Raw genomic sequence first — 23,678 nt, 5'->3', positions numbered from 1 at the left:
GTGCTTCACATCGTCTTACCTTCCATGTGGAAGACTCGCCAATCTTCCTGTTTCAGCATTTCTTGAAGTTCTTAGAGGGTCAGGCAGAAACATACCCGGAAGCCCCGACATCTGCTTCCCTTCCGGTAGAACCCGACACTCCCCTTGTCCTTCGGCCATGGAGCTGGCGTGGCTGGCGGAGACCCCGCATTCCAATCATCGGAGAAGGGTTCTACGGGCGTGTCCCCAGTGTCAGATACGAAAGGTAGGTGGATCCGCTGGAATTCCCGGCCTTCCATGGTCTTCGGATCACTTATTTAAACCGTTCATCCAGAAACGGTGCCGCCATGTTGAACCGGTGCCCAGCCCCAGTCGATCCCGGATTATCAACCGTCGTCAACACAAGTCCGCCTCTGATGGCACTCATCCTTCTGCAGCGAGTTCAGCATCAGAGAGTACTGCCAGTCCTAAGACTCCCGGTCCTATTGAAGAGAGCACCCGGCCAGATCGATTCCTTGGCGCGATGAATCCTGAAGCATTGATCCGGGAAAAGTTGGATGCTGCTACTAATGTGAATCCACGGCGTGACCGAATTGGTCTCTGGATTACTTCTCCGGTAGCGGAGAGACGCCAGAAAGATGCTCAGGATGGGGCGATTTCTGTCTCACCATACCCGGTGGAATTGCAGACCATTGCGGATCAACTTCGCCAGAAACATGAGTCTGCCCTGACGGCCTGCATGAGATTACCATTTTTCACTCTACATCACTTGATTCCGATGTATTTTTTGAAAGTGAATCATATCCTCCCCATCGTTGACCAAGATGCTTTTCTCACGGCTCAAGCGGAGGGCACAGTGTCGCCGTTTCTGGAACGAGCTATTTGTCTGGTCGCGGCAAAAGACAAAGCGGCTGCTCCATACCTTCGCCTTCACAACAATGGCCCCGTTGTATTACCGGCGGAGTTTTGCACCGATATCTATCGAGGTCTTTCGGTTGTCATCAACGAGGGCCTGGAACCGGACAGGATCACCCGAATCAGAGTGCTGGCGTTGATGTCACTACATTGTGAAGATTCCGAAGGAACGGAAGCAGCCTCCATGCACCTTTACCGAGCCGTTCATCAGGCCCAAGCAGTGGGATTACATTTGGTTCGACCAGGGAATACGGAACATCCGTTGTCTGGGCTGTTCTGGTGTCTCTGGACGCTGGATAAAACGCATGCTTGCATGGGTGGCCGCGCAGTGCTCTTGGCCGATCAGGACATTAGCATCAAGAAGCCTGCAGCTATAAGAAACCAGCTGTCACGACCGCGGACTGCATTCGAGGTGTGGTTTGCCATTTCGGATTTATTGTCCGATGTGATATATTTGTATCGACCCGGTGCAGACCATACTTCTCGAGCGGCTCGGTGGGAGAAGGGCTTTCCGAATTTTGACGAAATTATCGGCTGTGGGGTTGACGAAGACATTGATATTGGCACACTTGGTACGTGTCTGTTTTCCTGTACCTTTCTTTTTTTTCTAGGGCTGCCATCTAACACGACAGAGCAGGTTTCCTCGAATTATTCTATCATGTAGTGGGCATCCTGTTCGCCAGAAACCACAGCCCGGAGCACACCGAAAGTCCTAGCCCGTTTCATATTCGACAAGATCATGCCGCTATCCGAATCCAGTCCATCGCTGCACGAGAATACATCGACGAGCTGCCCCCTCTGCCAATTGTGCCCTATGCCTTGTCGCTATCCATGGGCGTGTCTTATCAGCAATACCGATCGAGCAATCTAATCACGCATCTCAGTCGATCCAAAGCGGACCTGGAAGCTCGATGTAGCTTGCTGGAGATTCTGAGGCCGTACTGGTACTCTGCGGACAAGATGGCGCAGTTGGGGCGCAAGGCGCTCAACCAGATCCAGGAAGGGCCGGGTCTACCCACACTCAGCGCAATGCAGGCCCCCGAGACAGGTATTCGAACAGAAGCCAGTCAAGGGAATCGCATCACTTGGGTTAATTCGACTTCGACTGATGTAATGGGGGAGAATACAACCAATGTCGCTCAAGGTGCACGTAGTGATATACAAGAATTGGGTCTAGGTGGCTTTGCAGATATTGACGTCTTGTTTGGTGACTTTCTGGATCTGTCGCTACCCAATGGATTTTGGGACCCTGACTTCCCGCTGAGCGCACCGGATCATGGCAATGAGACACACTAATCGATCGTCGGAGACTATAAGCTGATAACACATATTCTATGATATCTGCTATATTGTCTGATTACAGCTGATATAAGTGTATACCTATGCCATCGCTAAATACCAATCCCCTCGCTACTTATGGCCTAGCATCAAGCACATAGGCAAATGTCTCGTCCAGAATGCGCAACCCTCAATCTCCTCCGCCGAGACAGTCACTGGCGGCGCTAGACGAAACATCCCGCCCATACCTGGCAAATTGACCACATTGCACGACAAACCACACGCCATGGCGCGATCCGACACTGCCTGGCCAAGATCCGGGCCAGGGGTCTTAGTCTCCGGATCCGAGATAATCTCAATCCCTTGCAACAGACCCCGACCGCGCACATCTCCAATACACCAGTACTTCTCCTGCAGCTTCAACAGACCCTGTCTTAGCTGCGTATCTCGCTCGATCGCACGTTGGCAGATATGATCCCTCTCCACAATCTCCAGCCCCTTATTCCCCACCGCCGCCGTCAGCGGATCATTCAGATGGGTCGTCAACCAAAGGAACCCCGCCTCGGTACACCCCCGCACAATCTCCGGCGTGGTACTCGCCGACGCCAAAGGCAGTCTACACCCAAGTGTCTTGGACAAAGCAAGGATATCCGGGACGATGCCAGCTTTTCAAACGCAAACATCTGCCCTGTCCGACCAGCAGAGTATGTAGCCGATCCGGATCCTTGAGTGAGGCCGTGATAACTGGTCGCAAAGCCGACGATCTCAAACTTTCCAGTATACGTTTTGGCGATTTTGATGGCCGCTTCGGTGGATTCCGAGCCGGTGTTCAGAAAGAATGATTGTTCCAGGGGGGGCAGGGAGGAACCGCACTAGACACTGTACTAGGTTGATGATTGGTTGAGTGATTATAATACTGAGGAGGTGATCTAGTTCTGCTGCATAGTATTAAATAACGGAGACAATCTCAGGGTGAGAATGGTCGAGTACAGCGCTCCTTTGGCCGGAGGTGAAGTCCAAGATCTGGCGGCTGTTGGAGTCATATAGACGGGTGCCTTTGGCTTTGGTGATGATAACAGGCGAGGAGGGGACCCCGGTGTGTATGAGGTATTTATTGGCTTTGGCGAAGAAGGGGTTGGAGGTTGCCATAGTGGTGATTCAAGAGTCTACGATAATCAGAAGATTATAAACTTCAAAGATAATGCTGCATGAAAGTGCAAAGGATACTCAATACGTAGCCGATGTAGGGCTTGTTATATGAAACCCCTGCATCCCCGGCGCTGCGAATCTCCGTCTTGCCTATCTTTCCGTCAATCTTCTTCGATGAATAGAACTTGACCTTACCACCCACCATACCAACCATACCAACCATACCAACCACACACCACAAATAATAATACCTCCTCCCCAGCAGAAGATCTCCTCGTATTCATTCACGAATTAGATACCTCGCAGCTAAGGGTTCTGGATCCTGCGCTTGGGGGTAGTATTACCTCCGCGGTGATGGTTCTGGTGCGGTGGGGGGGTGAAACAGAAACATCTTGGTGGGTGTGGAGATGAGCCGTTGGATATGGTGAATGATATCCTATCTACACTCCAATACTATAGAGAACAGGTTTGGGTGGGATCTCGGCGATGATTGTTAGGGAAGTGTAGTGATGTTATCGACAAGGTTATACATTATTACATGATGATGGTGCTGGGGAGAGGGTGATATCGGCTTCCGTGGTGGGGTATTCAACCGATTTAGGACTGGATCTGGGTCTAGATATAGATAGATATGGGGGTACTTTGGGACGAGTTGCTTGATATTCCCGGGGTAAACCACCATCAAAAACAAACATCCAGCTACACAATCCATCGAACAACTTTCCATAATTCTCATTAAATATGAAACATCTATTCGATACTGTATGGTATTCACCCCTTAAACGGCGCAAACCGCGACATCTTCCGCAACCGCACCCCATATACCATAAACAAAAACGGCACCGGGATGGCGGCTGCCGCCACGCCCCCGAGAATCGACATGGCCGGCCCGACCCCCAGATTGCGAAACATGGGCTGCGCGAACAGCGGAAACGCCGCCGCCAATACACTCCGCAGGAAGGTATTCGACGCCGTCGCCGACGCAGCATACGGCCCATACGTATCGACCAAAAAGTTAATACACTGCCCGAAGATAATACAAAACCCGCACCCGAAGACCATGGCGGCCACGACGGGCAAGCCCCATGAGTAGGTAGGTTGGGCGGTCCATCCGAACCAGAAGAGGCCTCCCGCGAAGAGAAACCCGCCGACGGCCATGGGCATGAGACGGGCCTCCGGGACGGGTTTGCCGCCGCCGGCTTCCCATTTGCGGATGTAGTAGGGTTGGCCGAGGAAGATGATGAAGAGGGAGGAGAGGAGGACGCCGATGAAGAGGCCGATGAAGGGGAGGGTGGCGAGGACGGGTTTCCAGTGCCGGATGTCGGAGAAGACGATGGGGAAGACCTCGAGGGTGAGGTAGAGGAGGGCGTACGTGAAGGAGGCGTAGAGGGCGATGACGGTGACCATTGGTTCGGTGAGGAGCATGACGAGGGGGCGGGAGAAGTGCTTCGTGATGATGCTGTGGGGGGTGAGTTTGAGGTGTTCGTGGGGATGGTAGAGGGCTGTGTTGCCAGTTTCTTTGCGGAGACGGATGGCTTTGTGGTGCAGGAGGACCGGGCTGTAGACTTCGGGGAGGCAGAAGAAGGTGATGGTGAAGACGAGGAAGACGAAGATGGCTTCGATGTATTCGGTCCAGCGCCAGCTGAGGTGTGGGTTCGAGATGAGGGCCGCGCCGATGATCGGGCCCATGGTTGGGCCGCCGACGACGCAGATCGCGTAGGAGGTGCTGGCGATGCCGCGCGCTTTCATGTGGAAGATGTCGCCCAGGGCGGCGGAGACGTTGCTGACCGGGGCGGAGCCGAAGAGGCCGGCGAAGTAGCGGGTGATGAGTACGGAGGCGGTGTTTTTGCTGGTCGCGGTGCCGATGCTGAAGAGCCCCATGATGAAGACGGCGGGGAGCATGGACCAGCGGCGACCCCAGATCTCTGAGATGGGCGCCCAGCAGAGTGGTCCGAAGGCGAAGCCGAGACTGCGTGTCGTTAGTGATCTGGTGAAGCTTATTTTGAGGCCCCGCCACGTACATATAGAGTGATACCGGAAGAATGCTGACTTCGCTTCCCACGTGCAGGTAAGCTTTGAGGCTTGATTCCGCCGGGGAGATAATACTCGAGCCCATACTGGCGCTCAGGGCCAACAGACCCAGCTGAAACGTGATCCAGCATTTGTAGGCGAGCGGAAAGTTAAGCGGGTTTTCCGGGTCATCCACATCCCAGGTCACCAGATTCGGGTCGGGGCCGACATGTTGCGTGGCTTTTTCCGTATCGGCAGGCCGGACGGGCACACTCTCAGACACGGCAGTCATGCTGAGAGGCTCTGGATGATGGCCTTAGAACTTTGCGCCGCGCGAGTCAGGGTGACGCTGGGGTTTTATTCGCCTTCGGAAATATCGGGGCCGGCTACGGTTACCCGAACGTGGTGGCGTCGGATGTTCCGATCGGAGTTCCGCTTTGTCTCATCTAAACCGTGGATGAACTACCAGCCTTGCTGCTCCTGCTGCTGCCCCTTTCCTAACGCGGGTCGCCCCGCACAGCCTCGGATTTAGCCCCTTTGGGAGGCTCGGGGTTTACGCGTCCTTGCTGGGCAGCTGCAAGTCTCATCGCAGGTTTCATTGGGTTTAATTAAATGAGATCGGGTGTAGAACTGAGTACATCTTGATCCTGTGGTTGAATGCACGGAAGGTTGGTATATCAACTGCCATCGTGTCAGCGTATGCATTCGCGCATTCATTTGCGTGGTGAGAAAATGGGAGGCTTCATGATGGATGTGAACCCTGGGGAACTCCACACGCCTCGCAGCACACAGGTCATGGTCTGTGCCGTTTATCTGTTGTCTGCAAGCGGCGTGAACGTTGTTTCACTTTCCATTCATGGTTCTCTCGAGGTGGGTTCTCTGGAATCACTTTCACCCCTTCCGGGATCATTTCCCATTACTGCTCTTTCACTGTTGACTTGACATACTGGCTGCGAAACCCGTGTCCGAGTTGTTGCAACGCCTTGAGAGTTGGTGAAAATATGATTACGATCTGTTTGCTGCATCTTTAGAGGTACATTTCGATATGCATCAAGGCAGAGAGGTTAGGTCGATGGAAGTAAGGAGATCTAACAAGAGAATCATCAACGCTCTACACCTCTGCTTCCTTTTCACCCTTCTTCTTCACACTCCGCCAGCCAACCCCCCACGCAAACCCAAACTGCACTACCGACAAGGCTGCACTCAGATAAAACACCTCCCCAACGCTCTTTGCATATGCTACCAACACCCCCGGCAATTCCTGGGCTGAGACTACATCCCGAAACCCCGTAGCGCCCGCGGCGATGACCGTCGCTGCCTCCACGGAGGGAGCGTATCGCGGGATGTTCGCCTTCAAGGCCTGCGCGAAAATCACCTCCGCCACGGCGAGGAATATGGCACCACCGAATGTCTGGGCGCAGGCCATCAAGGCCATGGCAGTGGAGACGTCGGTGTTGGTGACGTTGTTTTGAATGGCGATCATTGGCTTCTTTGTCAGTAAGTTGAAATAAGCCCGGGGAGGAGACTCACCACTTGGGAGATCGCCCCTCGACCGAATCCGACGAGAGCTTCGTATCCAGCCCAGGTAGGTATCGAAGTGTCGACGGACAGGGTAGAGAGGAGGCCGTTGCCGATGGCATCGAGGATGGCACCGAGGACACCCCAAGGGAGATAGTAGCCCAGTTTCGAAGCTCCGGCATCCCATTAGCTTTCTCCCAACCCTCAAGAAAGGCAGAAAACTCACTCAGTACCCCCGACACCACCGCCATCACCAGCTGACACAAAATATTCGGCAACAAATCCACCCCACTCACCAACGCCGATTTCCCTCGCACGGCTTGGAAATATATTGGCAGATAATACGACAGGGTCATGGTGAACCCAAAGATGGACATCGCTAGCAAACTGCTCGATAGCACAATCCGGTCGCGCACCAAGTGCCCGGGAATCATCGCCTCGGCGCCCATATGTCGTTCCCACAAGGCAAATACCACGAAGGTGGCTGCGGACCCGCAGAATAGCCCGATGACTATGGCACTGTTCCACGCATAGCCGTTGCCGCCATATTGCAGGGCGAGCAGGAGCATGATAGACGCCGGTGCGAAGATGATGAAGCCCAGCAGGTCGAAGTTTTTCAGCAAGAGTGACTGTAGGACGTGCCGGACGGGAGGTTTCGGTTTTTGGTCCGGCATGTGCGTGAAGAGCAGCAAAGCGGCGACGACACCGCCAATAGGGAGATTCATATAGAAGCCTGTCAAATGGGTCAGCAATTCCTTTGGGACGAGGTTCTCGGAACATACACCATCGCCAGGTCGAGTAGGTCGTAAAAGCGCCTCCCACCAGTGGACCGCCCACTAAACCCAGTTGTCCCACTGCAGCATTGCCAGTCAGTTCTGCTTTTCGCAGCATTGATTCTAGAGGGTCTTACCCCCCATAATCACCCCAATCATCGCCGGCCGCTTCTGAATCGGCACCGCCCCGGCCAGGATATTCAACGCTCCGTTCAGCATGCCCGATGACCCCATGCCCGCCACCGCGCGCCCGACAATCAGCATCTTGGACGAGGTGGCCACTCCACAGAGCAACGAGCCTATTTCAAACACCCCGAAAAAGGCGAGACAAGTCCATTTCGAGGAGAAGTACGTGTAGAACTTTCCGGTGAGGGGTTGGAGGGCGGCACTGGGTAATCAGCATCGTCCGGTTCTCAGATTCACATATGTCATACCTAGAGATCGTATATGCGCTTCCATACCACGCCACATCATCGAGTGAGTGGAATTGACTCGTTATTGTGGGAATGGCCTGGCTATTGTTAGTAAGCCTCGCGGATGGGATAGGTCCAGTCATACCGTCGATACGATCGACATATCCAACAACATCAAGAACACTACCAGCGTGATTCCCGTAATCACCATTACGAGTGTTATTCCCTCTACCCACTCAGACTCTTCCCCGTTGCTGTCGCTGGATCTATCAGCGGCGGGTCTGTCCGCCTCGCACGCGGTGGAGTCCGGTTTCACGAAATGGGGCTGTTGGCTATCTTCCCTCATATTCATGTTGCGATCTTTCATCATTTAAACAAAAGTATTAGAATCTGTTGTGGTTGATTCGAGATTGAACTCGGCACAGCAGCGGTTTAAGTATCGAGTGCGTGCGGCGTTGGGGATAGGCCGGTCCCGAACGCCGGTTCACGTCCGCCACATCGCCGGTCGCGCATAGTCCTCTTGACTCGGCATTACACCAGCTGAACTGGATAGATTCTATCGTCGAATAATGGGTTCAATGAGTAGATGATGGAAGCTTGAAGTTGGTAGCATCGTAATGGAAAAGAGGAAACTCACCCACGCACTTGCTTGGTGAAGCCATTAAACATGCGAGCTATTCAATATAGCCCTCTATGAATTTGGTTGTTCAAATGCCGCTCTATTAGATGACTTCGGCTCCTAGTTGCTTCCTCGATAGCATCGTTGGCAGAGGTGAATATGAGAAGCCAATGGGTGGTGGCTGTCGCGGACTCAGCCCAAAATATGTCATGAAAGACCATATCTGCGCCAGGAGCAGGCACCTGGCCTGTCAAACGAACTGAAACCAGTTCTACGCAATTTCGAACCATTCACAAAACCGAGCCAATCCCCTCGGTCGACCAGAGCAGGTCCGACCAACTCAAAAAGTTCTCCAGGTCGCCCAATTCCATGCTCGACAAAACCGGTTCTATAGTGCCGTCGACGGCATCCGGGAGTCGCACCTCCCACTCACTTCGCAGCTTCTGCATCATCATCCCCAATTTGCTGTAGGGATCGATGCACCCCCTCTCGCTGCGTATCCCTACCGCATCAGCCACCTGGCCCATGCGCGTGGCGATCTCCTCTGCCACGGCCAGGATGTCCACCGTGTCTTTCACCGCAGCCTTGTCCCAGCCGGGGTAATCCAGTGTGGAGAGGCGGAAGAGGGTAACCAAGCAGTGTGACAATTGGGTCAGGTTTGGCAGTGCCAGCGAGGTGTACTCTGCCGGGCAAATTGTGAAGAAGAGATCGAAAAACTGCTTCACCAGCTGGATGCAGGTGTAGAGGTGATCCAGTCGCCGGGTGCTCATTTCCGTGTCGGCGCGGGGTTGCGCGAGGGCAACCTCATAGAGGCTGATCTCGGCATCGTAAACATAGAACAGAATGGGTTCTAGGCGGTTCAGTATCAATAAGCTAGGTCCGGGAGATCTACATACTGTTTCCAGCCAGTGAAGCGGGGATCTCGGTCTTGATCATGTCTATTCGTAACTGCAGCGCCCTGAGATGAAAGGCGGGGAGAGTGTGCGCTGGATGGGGGCCATACAGGCCTTCGCTCCAGGGATTTTGCAGGATCTGGTCCGCGAGCAGTCGTGTGCGCGTGAGCTGAACAAGCACCCCATCTCCTGGCCATTCTTCACTGTATGTCAGGACATCAAGACATTCCTGCATATGCGGGGTCCATCGTAGCGGTTCCATTCGACCCAGGAATTGTGTGATTCTACATCTTATCAGTTTCGTGGTCGCCTCATCTCGTTCAGTTATAATCTCTTACATCGAGGTCAGCACAAAACAGCTCAAGACCGCCCGGCGTTCGTCCATCGTGCGCCGAGTAGAGATGGACGCTTTCAACCCCGGAAGGTGCCCCACAGCATTGGAGTTCGAAACAGTCATACTTTGATCCGCAGGCGGAGGCTTATTGAGGCCGAGCTCGAAGACCAAGCCGATCGCCATTTGGGCATAGATACAGAGCGACGACTTTTGCGGCTGGCTATGAAATGTAACCCTAGTCGAGCGTCAGCGGACCGTGATACCAGGCCCGGGAACCATACCAGGCGAGATAGACCAACACCCCCTGCAAGAGATCCAGAGACTTCTCGCAATCCACCAGCAGCCGCCTCCCCGCCAGTTTCCGGATGCTTTCACACAGGGCAGCTTGAAAAGCGGCACGCTTACTTTCCACCGCCGCAATACAATGCCAAAGAAAGGGGGACTGTTGTGTCAAATCACGCGCGGTCATAGTGGCGGGGATGTAGATCAAAGGAAGGAACTGCAGTCGGTGCGTGCGAAACGCATGGAGCACCTCGTCTGCATCTGCTTCTGTGTCTTCGTCTTCTCTGTCGTCTCTGGCTGGTTCGGCTGTAGGTTGTTCGCACCCTGGCGCATCGGCTGGCTCCCGCACCGGCGTTGACAGGTCGGTGCGACCGGCGGAAGAGGTCAGCAGCGTCATCAAGCCATCCATTTTCCGTTCCAACTGGACCGCCTTAGACAAGGGCCGAGCCTTTCGGCGGCCCGGCAGGACACGGCACTCTTTATTCAATCGATGACATCTGGATCCAATTAGACTTGAAACCTCCATACAGCATGGTCCACACACCTTTCACAGCGGCCGCCACCACTGCGGGGCACGCAACGACATTTGGAGCGAGCACAGGTGGCGCAGGCTCTTCCGTACGGCAGAGGTGAACGCACGGGGGGTTCCATGACGGCGATGGCTGAGGGTCCAGTTGAGTTGAAGAAAATAAGATGAGGTGTACGGAGTACTCCGTACTAGGGGAGGAACAAAACAGGGAGTGGAAGCGGTATTCGACCAACGCCGGTCCCAAACATGTGACCATCTCCGTCCCCAATGTGCAGGCCGCTATTGGTGGCTAGATGTCCCGAAGGATGCTTACGACGACTGGAATAGGGACGGGCTAGCCCCGTCTTTCTTCTCGGATGGGTAAAGCGCAGGATTAATACGCCACGAGCGTATATTAAGAACGGTGGACGGACTAAGCAACGTAGCTCGCAGCACTATTTGTGTCGATGAAAGCCACATTGTGGGATGTACTTGGATGCAGCAACGGGCTTGTATGGGTACCCGCACCTAGGTCGGAGGACCTACATAGCAGGGCTGGCGTACATGGAAAGAAAGAAAAAGGGGGCAAATGCATCGACACAGTCTCATACAAAGCCCTGACACTGACATAGTTCCATGAGTTTCCATCTTCATCAACCAGTGTAGCAATCCATCCAACTACAGCTGTCATTTCGGATAATCACTCACCTACGGGATCAGCTACCAGCATAGTCGCCTTGGCCCACACCTTCGATATATCGTAGCATTCCCCGTGCTCATTCCCAAATGCTAACACCTGTGGCTGGACACACAAGAGGTTGGTATTGCCATCAAGCCGCTCATCGTCCTCATCAAGGCGGTGCAGTCGGTGGGCGGTCATTACTTCCGATGAAGACTGAAAAGTCCCTAGTTGGACGCAGTAACCATCCAACAACTTGATGACATCTTCCAATCCCTCATTTGGAATATGCTCAAGATCTATGATGCTTCCGACACTGTAGCTTCTTGCCTAGATGCGCAAGGCCTCTTGTAATTTGGTCAGCTCATCCCGCACCGTGCGATCTTCTATTGGAACCAAAGCGTCTCTCGCCATGGATCGCAAGGCACCTTCTTGGGCAGTTGCAACCACAGACTCCATCTCGCGACACTCTCTCTCATGGCATTGCACTTTGTCTTTCAGGCCAGTAATCACTTGTAGCATGTGATTAATATGGTTGTCTCGGTCCTCGATCTCCACCTGAAAATGGATTTCTGCTCAAAGAGCTCCCTTGCGCTCGCCTGGAGCGCGCTTTCAAGGACCTGTATCTTTTCTCTGTACACATATTCCATTTGCCCCTGAGCCAAGTTCATCCCTTCCACTACCTTCGGCCTGTGCTCTTGAATAATGTCAGAACCATCATCCGAATCAAGATAGTCCTCGTCATCAGCTTTGAGCGAATTCCTCGGACGTTTGTGTAGTCGGCACGGGATGGTTGACTCTGGCTGCGCGGACTGTTCGGTTGGATACCTTTGATACTGCGGCAATTAAAGTGCTTGAACTTGAAACAACATGAGGACGAGCATACTGAAGACCGAAGCCTACCGGAAATAGCATCAATCCACGCTGAACGCCTCAAAAGGGAGGCTCCATCCCGGGTCGAATCTTGCGTTGAGGGCGTACATCAAGGTGTTGATCGTCTCTTGCTACCAGTTTTAGCCAGGGTTTGCTCAGCCGTATGTTCCAGAAAGCATCTTCTTACCTTGTTCATTCTTGTCGGGTCAGGATCGGTCATTGTGCAGGCAAAAGCGATCTTATGGCCTCTCGTAAGATCTAGGTTCAATGGACCAGATACTGAGTGAGGTGTAGAGTGAAGCGAAACGTGAGATTCGATGGCGACAGAAAGGAAGAAATGAAGGTAAGTTGGTAAATGAGATTAGAGAGAAGGCCAGGCAGAAGGTGCCAAATGGGGGGTGAAGTGAAGGGGTGGGGAAGAATGCCTCAGGCCAAGTAGAACCAGAGAACGCTTTCCCCATCTACATCGGCTTCTATTGCCTCTCATCACCTATCATCATCTCCTGTCAACTCTCCAGACATTTGAGATCGGTCAAAATGTCTAGAAAGAGAAAGACTCCGCCCGAGTTTACTGAGTCGCCTTCCCCGCCTTTCACACACAGGATCATTGTCGGGGTTGACTACGGCACAACCTACACGGGTGTGTGGCTGCCACCAGAGTGACACTGCTGAGAGTTGCTAATACTCGGCCTTATAGGAGTCGGATACGCCAGCACCAAAGACAGTGGTATTAGCGATGTCATTATGATAAGTACCTGGCCTGGCCCTACGAGAGATAGCGAGACGGTGTTTAAAACCCCATCTCGTATTGCTTATGATGCAGAAAATCCTCGGGTTAGGGGCCAGCGATGGGGCTACCAGGTCGAGCCGGGCATGACTGCCTACTCCTGGACCAAACTTTTCCTGGATAAAAATACACCTCTCACCGAGTACGATGATGCAGCTCTGAACAAGGCCTCCGGGGTGGGAATGTTGATGCTACCCGAGGGAAGGACCGCTGTGGATGTCGTGGCAGACTACCTGGCCGAGATCTACAAGCACCTAATAAAGACGATCGCAAAGACGATATCCGAGGAAGCGCTAAGCGCTACGCCTATTGAGTTCTGGTTCACTGTTCCCGCTATTTGGTCAGACGAAGCCCAGGCTGCCACTCGTGAGGCTGCCGAGCGTGCTGTCTTTGGCAGCCCATCACGTCTCTGGAGAAGTACACACGGAACAGCGGCGAAGGATCAGTCAAGGTTAGTCCATTTCTTCTTCTTCTTCTTCTTCTTCTTATTTCCTTTGAGTCAATCGTTGACCGTCCCTCGCAGCCCGGGGATGATGTCTGAATCTGTGATTGCGGTGGCGGAACGGTGGTAAGCTTAATGGCACGTTTATGGATATGACGCTCATGCCATAGGATATCACAACCTATTTGGTCAACGAAATCGAGCCCGTGCTGGAATTTGAAGAGCTCTGTACAGGAACTGGTAGGGGCGCCACACTCCCTTGGAATATGTATTGGTTTACTGAATGGGTGTGCAATATTAGGTGGCAAATGTGGCTCGATTGCAATCGATCGCGAGTTTTACCGATTGATGCCTAAGCGGTTTGGCGATGCGTTCGATCTTCTCCCAATGAAACGCAAGGGACCTGGCAGCGATTTCATGAAGAAGTTCGAGATCATCAAACGGGACTTTGGATATTCTGATGACAACACCCTCTTTCGAACTTCCCCTCAATATGAAGGTTGAATCGCCCGACCCTTCGCACTTCGACGACGAGGAGCGCCTCGTTATCTTGTCCAGGTAGAAATGATCTTGACGGGTTAGGAGAAGAAGGATGCTAAAGCTTTGTTAGGGATGATCTGCAAAGAATGTTCGATGCAGTTACCGACCAGATCCTCAGTCTTGTTCGTCAGCAGATCACCGATGCACAGACGGAGACTGGAAGTCAAATCATCACTGTAAGACCCCGCCGCATGTCATTCCACAGTTCCTCCCTCGTCTTTTCGTGATAGTCCTTCTGCTAAACACGGCCAGCGAATAATTTTGGTTGGTGGTTTCGGCGACTCTGAGTATTTGCGAAAGGCTTTCCGGGACACGTTTGAGTTACAGGAAAAGATCATGATAACAGTTCCCGACAACCCGTGAGTATAGGCTCCGTCATGAGTGCGTGGCATGCTTTTCTCATGGTGAACTCTCTATAGACAGGCAGCTATCGTTCAAGGGGCTGTGCTGCGTGGTCTTGAAGGTCTTCGATCTGGCACAAGAAGATGCCGTCGCCATTACGGCTTTAGGTGAGTCACCCGTTTCGAACCCAGCATCGATAACGAGTCGGTTTCCTTCCATCACTTCTTTACTGGGGAGAAGTCAGTTAATATTATGCGTTGGATTATTGCCAAGGTTTGTTGCGACATGTTGAAATTCCTACCGGCAAAGCTTGATGACTGATTCGCTGGAAAGGGTGATAAATATTCAGAAGCGCATACCTGCACTGTCGACATGGTCTGTTACCCCGAAGACGGTCAGTCAAGAATGACCCTCTACTCGTGCGACCTACCGCATGCCCCTGAACGATTTAATTCGCAAGGTTTGCTCTCCCCACACTTGTGTTTGGCATTTGTCTGACCGGTGAATGCAGATATTCAATCTGTTGGGACGATCCAGATGGCATTCTCCAAGAGGGATTTGAAACATTTTGCATGGAAGATGAGAGGGGAAAGATTTCTCACCAGGCAGCATGCCGCCTTCAAGTGATCTTTGGCTCTTGAGAAGGGGTGCTCAAGTATGAGATCACTTGTCGTGACGAGATTGTTGGACAGGCGATTATCGACTTTCGCAGTCATGAGGCCCAGTGATTGATGGTCCTGAATTCGAACCGTGTACCACATTAGCCGGAATGACAGGCGAATGTACCTTTTAGCCAGAGGTTTGCATGCTATTACTAGCACTTACGGATGGAATCTGTAACACGTCAGCTGGATGCGATGAGATGGTCTGGAGAGCATTGGCCCACAGCGGGTATCCAACAGTCTGGGTGGAGTGGACATCGTGTCGGTGTCATCTGAGATAAGCAGCATCGTCGCTAGGCCTATGTACACAGTAGCGGAGCAGCCTATTACAGACTTCCTAGACCTAGATCCATCCAAAGCAGACTAATCCATCCTAGGAAGCCTTCTCGGCATGTATCCCTTAGATCCACCGAACATGAGCCACTCGCAGACGTACAGCAGGAACTAGGCAATTTAGTTTAATCCCTGTAGCGAACCGACCAATCCCTATCGACAGAAATAAGGTTGACCACGTGAGCTTACCACACCCGGGCGCCCAACATTATACTATCTCCACCACTACACCATGAGCATATAAAACGGGCACATTGGTCCCCCTACCCATCTACACCTCACCTCCGACACCCAACACCCCCAGCACATCCCACCAACTAACCGACACACACCATGGCCGAAATCCACCACGCCTCCACCACCCCCTACATCCCCCTCTCCCTCACCCACCGCGGCCCCGGCCTCTCCTTCAAACACCTCTTCCTCGGCCCCGAATCCACCCCCGAAAACTACCTCTTCAGTCTTGCCCACCAATCCATCTTCTACTCGCCCCGCCACAAACACAACTTCGATCAATTCCGCTTCGCGTATAAGAACTCCGTTTCTATTTCGCCCGATATTGTTCTCCAGGAGGGCGAGTTGTGTTATCATCCTGAGGGCGTGGAGTACGGACCGCAGGATGATCCGGAGGGGGGGAGAGAGGTGCTGGTGTTGCAGTTTGGGGGAGCCAGTGGGCAGGGATATTTGAGTTTTCGGGAGGTTGGGGTGGCGCAGGGGCGGTTGGGGGGGAGGGGGAGGTTTGAGGGGGGGAGGTTTTTTGAGAATGCGGTTGCGGATAAAGAGAATGGGGGGGAAGGGGAAGGGAAGGATGGGTATCAGGCGCTTTGGGAGGAGATGATGGGACGGGAGTTGGTGTATCCGGTTCCCCGGTATGGGGGGCCCGTGGTGGTCAAGCCGGAGGGGTTTCGGTGGGTCAAGGTTAAGGAGGGGGAAGGGGCGTGGAGGAAGTGTTTGGGGGTGTTTTCGGAGAGGGAGACGAGGGTTGAGATGGTGAAGTTGGATGAGGGGGGGAGGGTGCAGGTCGAGGCGAGGGATGCGATTCAGTTGTTTTTTGTCTTGAAGGGGGAGGGCGTTGTTGGGGGGGAGAGTGTGAGGCAGGAGTCGGCGGTCAGGTTGCAGCCTGGGGTTGGGGCCGAGTTTGCGTCGGAGACGGGGTTGGAGGTTTTGAGGTTTGTGTTGCCGATGTTGAGGTGAGATAGGGTGGTTTGAGTGGGTGATGTCGGAGGTGTATGTTTATTGGAAGACCTTGGGGAGCTAGGTTGGTTTGTTTGCTTTCGTTTTCTACGGCCTCGTGTTCGGATGATATCCACATGGTAGGTCAAATGTATTTTGCATAGCATCCTGGGGAACTGATATACATGGCTCGTCTTCATAAACATGTCTGGCGGGTTTGGCATCGGTGCAACATGAAATTATACTCCCGCCTCTGCTCGCATTTGCGCACTGTTGATAAATTCGCATCGCTCAAACAGCTTTTCCCACAACACAGCCTGCTGTGCCACCGTGGCATGCTTCGCATCCTTCGCATCCTTGCTGACTGTGACGGCGCCCGGTACCGGGCCGCCAAACACTTGGATCGATAGCCGACCGGGAGACTCCGACCACTCTTCACCAGCCCCCGAAAATGCAGCCGGCCATTCCTCACCAGGTTGTCCATCGTGCGCAAATCCAATCACTCTCCTACTTACCAATCGCGCCAACTCCATCTGTTCCGGTGAGTTGTCCGCCCCCCCTCCCAGGTTGTCATTGTTCATGACATAGGGAATATCGCTCAGATGCGCCACACGCCACATCGGAACCCCCATCATCTCAAAAGACGGTCCGTATCTTGTCGCATTATGCTCATACAACCACACTTTGGATGCATCTACCCCTCCCTTTTGAACATATTGCCACGTGAAGTCCAGGACCGGACAGGTAAACCAGATATCGCGATTCAGCTGCGCCGCACGGTAGTACTGCGGTGAGATGGGCCCGTTTCCGGCCATGTGTTCGAAATCTGCCGCAGGATACAGCTCCAGGAGCTTTTCGTTTGTCGAATCGGAGAGCTTGGATAACCATAGTCCAAAACTTCCCAGGACCTCTTCGTCAGTGGATGTGGGTGGCGCGGCGTACCAGGCTCCGTCATTGGTGACCCAGGATGCGATGATGGGGACGTTTTGAACAAACTTGCCGGCGCGCAGGAGCTCAGACGACCGCGCGGGGAGAATATCACCATCGATGGTGGGATAGAAGAATCCCTCACCGAACGGAGGACGGGCTGCACGTGATGCCGTCACGGAGATGTTGGTGAGGGTCTCAAAAGGGATGCGGCGGAGACATTCCAGGGTCTCCAGGGATTGTGCGTCGTTGGTGTCGCATCCGACTTCTTTCGCTACGTTGGCGGTGTTGTCCGCTACCAGTGCGGGATCGCTGTTGAAGTTGAGACCGGGGGCGCCGGACATCATGCTGCGAGGGTTAGTATCTTGTTTAAGGAAGGCTTATTTAACTAACATAGCTTGTTGGAAAGGAACCCCTTTGGTCCCACCAAAAGATGTCAGGTGCAGGCCGATATCGCTGGCTCCGACACTCTGACCGATGGCAGTCACTGTGGTCATTAGCTATCTGCCTGCTTCTCGCGTTAGGTGGTTGGTACCTCTGTTAGGATCACCCCCGAAAGCTTCGATGTTGTCGCGCACCCCTGCTCGGGTCGTTAGCTTTATCAAAACGTGTTGCAAGGCCGCATACATTCCAAAGCAGCCCGCTGGTCACGTAGACCGGCATTCGTCTGCTTGTTCTCGATCATGGCCTCGCTGGTCGCGAACCCAAAGTCTGCATGCTTGTCAGCAACATCTTTTCATAAAGGTCAGTGGCCCTTACATCCAAGTCGATAGTTGATCCCAACATAGATCAATGGCTGTCCGGCGACAACCGCCTCCTTCACCAACCCATCCGGGTTGTACAGAATTTCTGACGCTGATCCCAGCGCATGGCCACCTATGCAACATGTCAGAGCCTGCTATAAACCATAGCACAACACATACCTCCATGCAACCACACTACAACCGGGAGCCTTTCGTCCTTCAGCCCGGTCGGTCGAGCAATCCGCAAACTGAGACAGTTCTCGCTGATGTTGGACACTCTACTAGTAAAGGGCAAGATGTCCCCCGTTCCTTGAGGACACCACGCCCCTGGATGAGTGGCATCGATTACGGTCCCTTTCGGCGGCCGAACGGGGACGGGAGGCGCGAAGCGGCGGGCGCCAGTTGGCTCCTCCGCGTAGAAAATGTTCTGGAAGTGCTCGACCTCATTGGACAGACTACCAATATATTTGATGTCGCGACCAGTATCGTAAACTGCAGGTGGTGGCTGAAAAGCATCTGGTACAGTTAATCCAAGTTGGGCAGCCTTCTCCAACAAGATGTCGGTGAAGGGGACAAGGTACGTTGCGAGAAGGGCTACGGCCACGGTGATTGCGCCTATCACGAGGCCATTCTTGGGAATGGCCATGGCTGGCTCGGAGAGAAGCGGACTTGCAGGTCGGGACCGCCGATTGGAATGATTGAACCCGAGGGTCGTTGGATAAATCTCACGAAAGGTGCAAAGTCGCAAGAAATAGGCGGCGGCGATGCTGACAGCCTGAGAGCCTGAGAGCCTGGTAGCCTGACAGGGATGGCTCTCCTGCTGGGCCGCTCCGATTGGTGTATCCCGAGCCGGCACAGCCGCGCCGATGCTACCTCAGTCCTCATCATCTTCCCCTCTTTCCCCACCGGCGACTCGCCGATCGCTCCAACTCATCCTGGATTCTTAGTCTATCTAGTGCTGGTACGTGTGTCTCCGCTTCTGCACTGGAATACGAGTTGACCCACTGGCTTTATCTGGCCTTCCATTCAAGTTACTCAAACGTATTGCTTATTCTCGTGCGAACGACAATCCCGCTTTGCGTCTGCAACGGCCCTTCCACGTCGATCTCTTCTTCTGCCGGCTCGCGACTGGCTATCGTCGTCCGGTAGGCTCCCATCTCATACGAGGATGACTTGTCCGCAAAGTAGGGGTTGTCTGACCGATCAGTCAGATACTCTTTCGACCCCTTTCCCCGTCGATGAGATAGGTTGCTACTTCCCTTGCTTCCCAGGCGGACGACGATACAGTCCCGGAATTTGCTCACCACCGGCGCACACACTGGCATACTGCACACCAGCATCCCCACGTTGACTTCGATCGCCGACCACAGGATAAACAGCGTGAAGTCCGCAATGAAATCCGGGTTGTCCTCCTTGTCGTACGACGTCACGAGGTAGATGTACATCCGCGCGATCCCCGCTCCGATCGTGCTAGATTTCCAGTTAGACTTCGCGCAACCATCGGCTTCGGGTGGGAGACGCACAATAAACCCATCATGAACAGACCTGTCAAGCCAAGCTTCTTGGCTGTGGGGAGATGCAGCTGCCAGACGATCGGCACCGGCATGGTAATAATAATCACATCCGTAACGATGTCCGTCACCGTGAAGACCGTGAGCATGTTCAAGGTGTTGGTGCACTGCGTGAGGAAGAACGTAATCGGCGCCCAGTTCCATGCCCACTGAGTATAACATTGAAAGAGAGTGGCAAAGAAGAAAGCGATCATCCAGGCCGTCACCACCCCAATCATGATCCAACAGGAGACTTGGAACCAGCGGATAGGGCTGATCATACGCTTCCAAAGGAACAGGATGGAAAGCTTGATCAGCCCAAAGGCGATCTTCTCGGTAGTCTGGAAAGCATATTTGTACTTCTGAGCCAAATGCTCCAAGGGACTTGTGACAGGCCAGTCATCAACGACCTGGGAATGACCCGTAATAGCCCCTTGGACAGTGCCTGCCAGGAATACGCCGTTGAGCCCGAGGACAAAGACCTATGCTTGTTGGCATCAATGAGATGCAGGACTGTGATCAGACTGGGGATACTTACGACTGCAACGATTGCGAGCCAATCGTCGGTACCATAGCGCATCCTTCGGAGTCTCCTCGCGTATATTCTCGATGCGACAACCACTAACTGAATCACACAGAACAGTGATGCCATAACGATCAGGCCAGTCCGGTCATTGACCAGAGCCAATTTGCGGTGGTAAGCCATATGGCCTACCGGGTTGCGGGGCCCGGCTACAAGCCACGCAGATGTTCCAGTCCACAGGCGTTCAGTAGTGCAGTTCTGGGTGCCAGAACATCAGATCCTGCGCTGGGTGAATTGCTTCGTGCAGGAGATGAAATATCATGGAGCCCGGCAGTGTTCAGGAGCAACGAAGAACTACATCACTTGTCTGGCCACGGTTGCTATCAGTAGGCGCAAGCCGACCTTGTGCACGTGGATGGGTTGTCAGTCTATAATTTAATTAGACCAGTATTACCTGCCGTCTCAGGGGCAGTGATTTGTCTGTTCAGCGATGCCTAGGCGTCCGGGATCAACCTCAGCCACGGCCGATGGCAGGCTAATTTCCTCGGCCGTCAGACGACATTCCCCGTGTTTCGCCCCCAAGGAAACATGCATCACCCTGCGTCAGCACTACTGCACGGGCTGCGGATTCTGGATTGGCAGGAGGTAGATGATACGGTTCGCGTGCAGATTATCTTCCTCCGGCGGGCTCACTGGAAACTCCCGTGAATTTCACCTTGCTTTTTTTTGTTGTTGTTGTTGTTGTTGAACAAACAAGCGACAGCTTACCTTATACCCGCGGCTTAATTGGAGGCTCTCATGGCGTGTCTCACCTGGAGTGGTCTTCAGCTGAGGGGCGTCGGCGTTATGCGGTCGCTCGTGTCAATCACAGAACTTAAATCTCACCTGCATAATCCGGCTTGACACGGGAAAGCCCGGGCGTGGCATCTCGGCCCTCCTCCGTCATTCCCACGAATCAGCGCGAAGTGGGCCCGGCTGGATGATGTTGCCTGATGTGATCGCGCTAGTTGGCTAGTCTGCACTCTGCACAGACTAGAGGTGGTCCTGATGGCAGTTGGCACACCTGGCCCGTCCCGCTTCTTCGATGTAACCCCAACAAGGCTGATCCTGTCAAGCTCAGTCCTTCCTCGAGAAAGCACGTACCATTTATCATAGCCTTTTTGACCTTTCATGCTGGCCAGCAATCAACCCCAGCTGGCCGCCATGGGTAATTCCTCGGAGAACGAGGAGAGCGCCGGGCTTCTCGAGGCTCAGGATTATTCCGACCACGATCATGGGATCGCAGCCCCAGAGAGACAGCCAGCAACCTCCAAATACCAACCATCCTTATGCGGAGTCCTCCTCATTGTTTCGATCGCCGTTAATCTCCTAACATTGTTGATCCTCCTCCCGAGCCGAGTGCCAACTCCCATTGCTGATGGCCCTTCCAAGTTTGCCGGGCTTGAGAGAACCCGCGAGGAGCCCTATGTGTTGGTAACAAAGTATGCATCGGAGAACGACACACTCCGCAATCAACTGTGGTACGATATCAACATTGACGATGGGATGGTGGCTCTTTCCGACGAATGGGCAGCGCAACACGATCTTCGTACCGCACAGCGGTTTCCCTGGGATCAAAGCAAGGGCATCTACCTTCTCCAGGGCTTTCACAACCTCCATTGTATGAAGATCATCTATATCTCTATGAACGAGTATCGGACCGGAGTACCCCAGACGCGGTCCTGGCACCACATCTCGCATTGTATGGACGCGCTACGCCGACAGATCCTGTGCGATGCCGACGATACCCCGCGAGCCACTGAGAGACGCGCAGAGGTGGTAACTGGAGTCGGCCAGCATCGAATGTGTCGCAACTGGGACGAGCTGGTGGATTTTGCCAAACAGCACACGGCGTGCTACAGACGACCGGAACCGCCAGATGATAGTCCAACTGTGGATAAGTTCAAACACTGCCCCCCAGGAAGCGGATATGTGGTGACAGACGACTATGTACCGACAGATGAGTTCGTCGTGGGGTTGCCGGAGGAGTCTATCGAGTTAGAGTGATGCCCTTGTGGCTTTACTCTTGGATTCGCAGTTGCACTCTTCGTTCAATTTGGTAGAATTAACATAGCTAGCTATGAGATGATGAAATTTTGGTTTTTGCTCCGATCATCTAGTGTCTCAGACAGCACGTCAATCCGACCCGCCCTACGGTGACGTGAAAAGCTACGCCAAAAGACAACCTTGTGTTTATGTCCAGAAATACTCCGGAGAACATGACATTCATTGATCTACTATCATCAAAGCATTAAAGAGAGGACCCCCGCCGATAACCCAGACACATGACCCTTCAAAGTTCTATCTTTCCGAACTAAGACAGTTGCTCGCTCCGTCTGGACCGCAGCTTAGAAACCATCGGCAACATCGACGCTGGCTGCGCTGTCCTCCTCGCGGCGGACCTTCTTGAATCCATCTGCAAGCTCAACCTTGGCTGCAGACTCTTCTTCACGGCGGACCTTAAAGCCGTCCGCCAGCTCAACCTTGGGAGCAGACTCTTCTTCACGGCGGACTTTCTTGAAGCCGTCCGCCAGCTCAACCTTGGGTGTAGAGTCTTCCTCGCGGCGGACCTTGAATCCATCCGCAAGCTCAACCTTGGCTGCAGACTCTTCTTCACGGCGGACCTTAAAGCCGTCCGCCAGCTCAACCTTGGGAGCAGACGCTTCTTCACGGCGGATCTTGAAGCCGTCCGCAAGTTCAACCTTGGCTGCAGAGTCTTCTTCACGGCGGACCTTGAAGCCGTCCGCGAGGTCAACCTTGGCTGCAGACTCTTCTTCACGGCGGACCTTGAAGCCATCCGCAAGGTCAACCTTGGGTGTAGAGTCTTCCTCACGGCGGACCTTGAAGCCATCCGCAAGTTCAACCTTGGGTGTAGAGTCTTCCTCGCGGCGGATCTTGAAGCCGTCAGCGAGCTCGACCTTGGCAGGCTCCTTCGTGCCGCGTCTAATCTTAAAGCCGTCGGCGATGTTTACTGTTTCGACGGACTCGGTACCTTCACATCAATATCAGCCAATGCCCTGGCAAAGAAAAAGAAGGACTCACCGTCAGCAGGCGCGGGAGCAGCCATGGCCGCAACCCCGAGGAGGGTAGTCAAGAGGAAAGAGGCGCGCATGGTGGCAATCGGTTGGTGGCTGGCACGTAGATTGGTTGTGTCCACTTGGGGTGTTCAGAGCCGTTCTTCTGAGGGGTTTTAAGCAGGAGAAAGCGCTACTCCGCCCCCTCACAGCACTCAGCCGCACTGGATTCCCCTCACCAGCGGGTCATCCAGTCTACTCCTCTGTCAGCCAGGTGATAGCCCTCGCAGATAGACTGCATGAGCTGTTTAGCGACCATGTGGGGCAGGTGCCATCCGATTGCGAGTGAGTCTGGCATGATCCTCCCAACACGAGGTGAA

At 53.6% G+C, this 23,678-nt stretch overlaps 11 protein-coding genes across 11 annotated transcripts; 4 read left to right on the top strand and 7 right to left on the bottom strand.

The window, feature by feature from the left end:
* Positions 1-157: 157 nt before the first annotated feature.
* Positions 158-2,151, top strand: BO80DRAFT_328066 (fungal specific transcription factor domain-containing protein; the record flags this gene model as incomplete). The annotated part of the gene is made up of 3 exons (XM_025715169.1): positions 158-244; positions 314-1,466; positions 1,529-2,151. Coding segments are annotated over 3 exons (1,863 nt in total), but the record flags the coding sequence as incomplete, so codon positions are not given.
* A 153-nt stretch (positions 2,152-2,304) lies between these two features.
* Positions 2,305-3,321, bottom strand: BO80DRAFT_443403 (PLP-dependent transferase; the record flags this gene model as incomplete). Its single annotated transcript, XM_025721346.1, has 3 exons — positions 2,305-2,788; positions 2,854-3,044; positions 3,163-3,321. 3 exons carry the CDS (start codon positions 3,319-3,321, stop codon positions 2,305-2,307), a joined length of 834 nt encoding a protein of 277 aa, XP_025576929.1.
* A 712-nt stretch (positions 3,322-4,033) lies between these two features.
* BO80DRAFT_500872 (MFS transporter) lies at positions 4,034-5,636 on the bottom strand. Its single transcript, XM_025724261.1, has 2 exons — positions 5,343-5,636; positions 4,034-5,290 (listed from the first exon to the last, which is right to left on the bottom strand). The coding sequence occupies exons 1-2, from the start codon at positions 5,621-5,623 to the stop codon at positions 4,093-4,095; spliced, it is 1,479 nt and encodes a 492-aa protein (XP_025576928.1). The 5' UTR covers positions 5,624-5,636; the 3' UTR covers positions 4,034-4,092.
* Positions 5,637-6,442: 806 nt separating this feature from the next.
* BO80DRAFT_351380 (MDR family MFS transporter) lies at positions 6,443-8,381 on the bottom strand (the record flags this gene model as incomplete). The annotated part of the gene is made up of 7 exons (XM_025715581.1): positions 6,443-6,820; positions 6,862-7,022; positions 7,076-7,582; positions 7,632-7,703; positions 7,760-8,010; positions 8,057-8,133; positions 8,181-8,381. The coding sequence occupies 7 exons, from the start codon at positions 8,379-8,381 to the stop codon at positions 6,443-6,445; spliced, it is 1,647 nt and encodes a 548-aa protein (XP_025576927.1).
* Positions 8,382-8,944: 563 nt separating this feature from the next.
* BO80DRAFT_351598 (transcription factor domain-containing protein) lies at positions 8,945-10,814 on the bottom strand (the record flags this gene model as incomplete). The annotated part of the gene is made up of 5 exons (XM_025715586.1): positions 8,945-9,504; positions 9,551-9,831; positions 9,886-10,116; positions 10,163-10,660; positions 10,708-10,814. 5 exons carry the CDS (start codon positions 10,812-10,814, stop codon positions 8,945-8,947), a joined length of 1,677 nt encoding a protein of 558 aa, XP_025576926.1.
* A 1,946-nt stretch (positions 10,815-12,760) lies between these two features.
* On the top strand, positions 12,761-15,062 carry BO80DRAFT_492317 (uncharacterized protein; the record flags this gene model as incomplete). The annotated part of the gene is made up of 12 exons (XM_025723761.1): positions 12,761-12,863; positions 12,921-13,396; positions 13,510-13,545; positions 13,623-13,692; positions 13,754-13,951; positions 14,092-14,168; positions 14,245-14,351; positions 14,412-14,455; positions 14,507-14,607; positions 14,668-14,794; positions 14,914-14,957; positions 14,991-15,062. 12 exons carry the CDS (start codon positions 12,761-12,763, stop codon positions 15,060-15,062), a joined length of 1,455 nt encoding a protein of 484 aa, XP_025576925.1.
* Positions 15,063-15,581: 519 nt separating this feature from the next.
* On the top strand, positions 15,582-16,523 carry BO80DRAFT_500868 (uncharacterized protein; the record flags this gene model as incomplete). Its single annotated transcript, XM_025724260.1, has 1 exon — positions 15,582-16,523. Exon 1 carries the CDS (start codon positions 15,663-15,665, stop codon positions 16,521-16,523), a length of 861 nt encoding a protein of 286 aa, XP_025576924.1. The 5' UTR covers positions 15,582-15,662.
* Positions 16,524-16,632: 109 nt separating this feature from the next.
* BO80DRAFT_26405 (alpha/beta-hydrolase) lies at positions 16,633-19,208 on the bottom strand. The gene is made up of 6 exons (XM_025714771.1): positions 18,353-19,208; positions 18,189-18,305; positions 18,057-18,140; positions 17,965-18,009; positions 17,823-17,916; positions 16,633-17,777 (listed from the first exon to the last, which is right to left on the bottom strand). Exons 1-6 carry the CDS (start codon positions 18,816-18,818, stop codon positions 16,742-16,744), a joined length of 1,842 nt encoding a protein of 613 aa, XP_025576923.1. The 5' UTR covers positions 18,819-19,208; the 3' UTR covers positions 16,633-16,741.
* Positions 19,209-19,329: 121 nt separating this feature from the next.
* Positions 19,330-20,692, bottom strand: BO80DRAFT_27287 (uncharacterized protein). Its single transcript, XM_025714846.1, has 3 exons — positions 20,264-20,692; positions 19,718-20,204; positions 19,330-19,642 (listed from the first exon to the last, which is right to left on the bottom strand). The coding sequence occupies exons 1-3, from the start codon at positions 20,426-20,428 to the stop codon at positions 19,599-19,601; spliced, it is 696 nt and encodes a 231-aa protein (XP_025576922.1). The 5' UTR covers positions 20,429-20,692; the 3' UTR covers positions 19,330-19,598.
* A 969-nt stretch (positions 20,693-21,661) lies between these two features.
* On the top strand, positions 21,662-22,216 carry BO80DRAFT_318793 (uncharacterized protein; the record flags this gene model as incomplete). The annotated part of the gene is made up of 1 exon (XM_025715098.1): positions 21,662-22,216. A coding segment is annotated over one exon (555 nt), but the record flags the coding sequence as incomplete, so codon positions are not given.
* A 171-nt stretch (positions 22,217-22,387) lies between these two features.
* Positions 22,388-23,655, bottom strand: BO80DRAFT_423558 (uncharacterized protein). The gene is made up of 2 exons (XM_025719078.1): positions 23,327-23,655; positions 22,388-23,276 (listed from the first exon to the last, which is right to left on the bottom strand). Exons 1-2 carry the CDS (start codon positions 23,394-23,396, stop codon positions 22,633-22,635), a joined length of 714 nt encoding a protein of 237 aa, XP_025576920.1. The 5' UTR covers positions 23,397-23,655; the 3' UTR covers positions 22,388-22,632.
* Between the last annotated feature and the right edge of the window lie 23 nt (positions 23,656-23,678).

The sequence above is a fragment of the Aspergillus ibericus genome (genome assembly GCF_003184845.1).
Source record: "Aspergillus ibericus CBS 121593 unplaced genomic scaffold BO80scaffold_12, whole genome shotgun sequence".
NCBI classification, from domain to species: domain Eukaryota; kingdom Fungi; phylum Ascomycota; class Eurotiomycetes; order Eurotiales; family Aspergillaceae; genus Aspergillus; species Aspergillus ibericus.
Note: the sequence above shows the minus strand (reverse complement) of the source record. Positions and strands in the feature narration are given on the sequence as shown.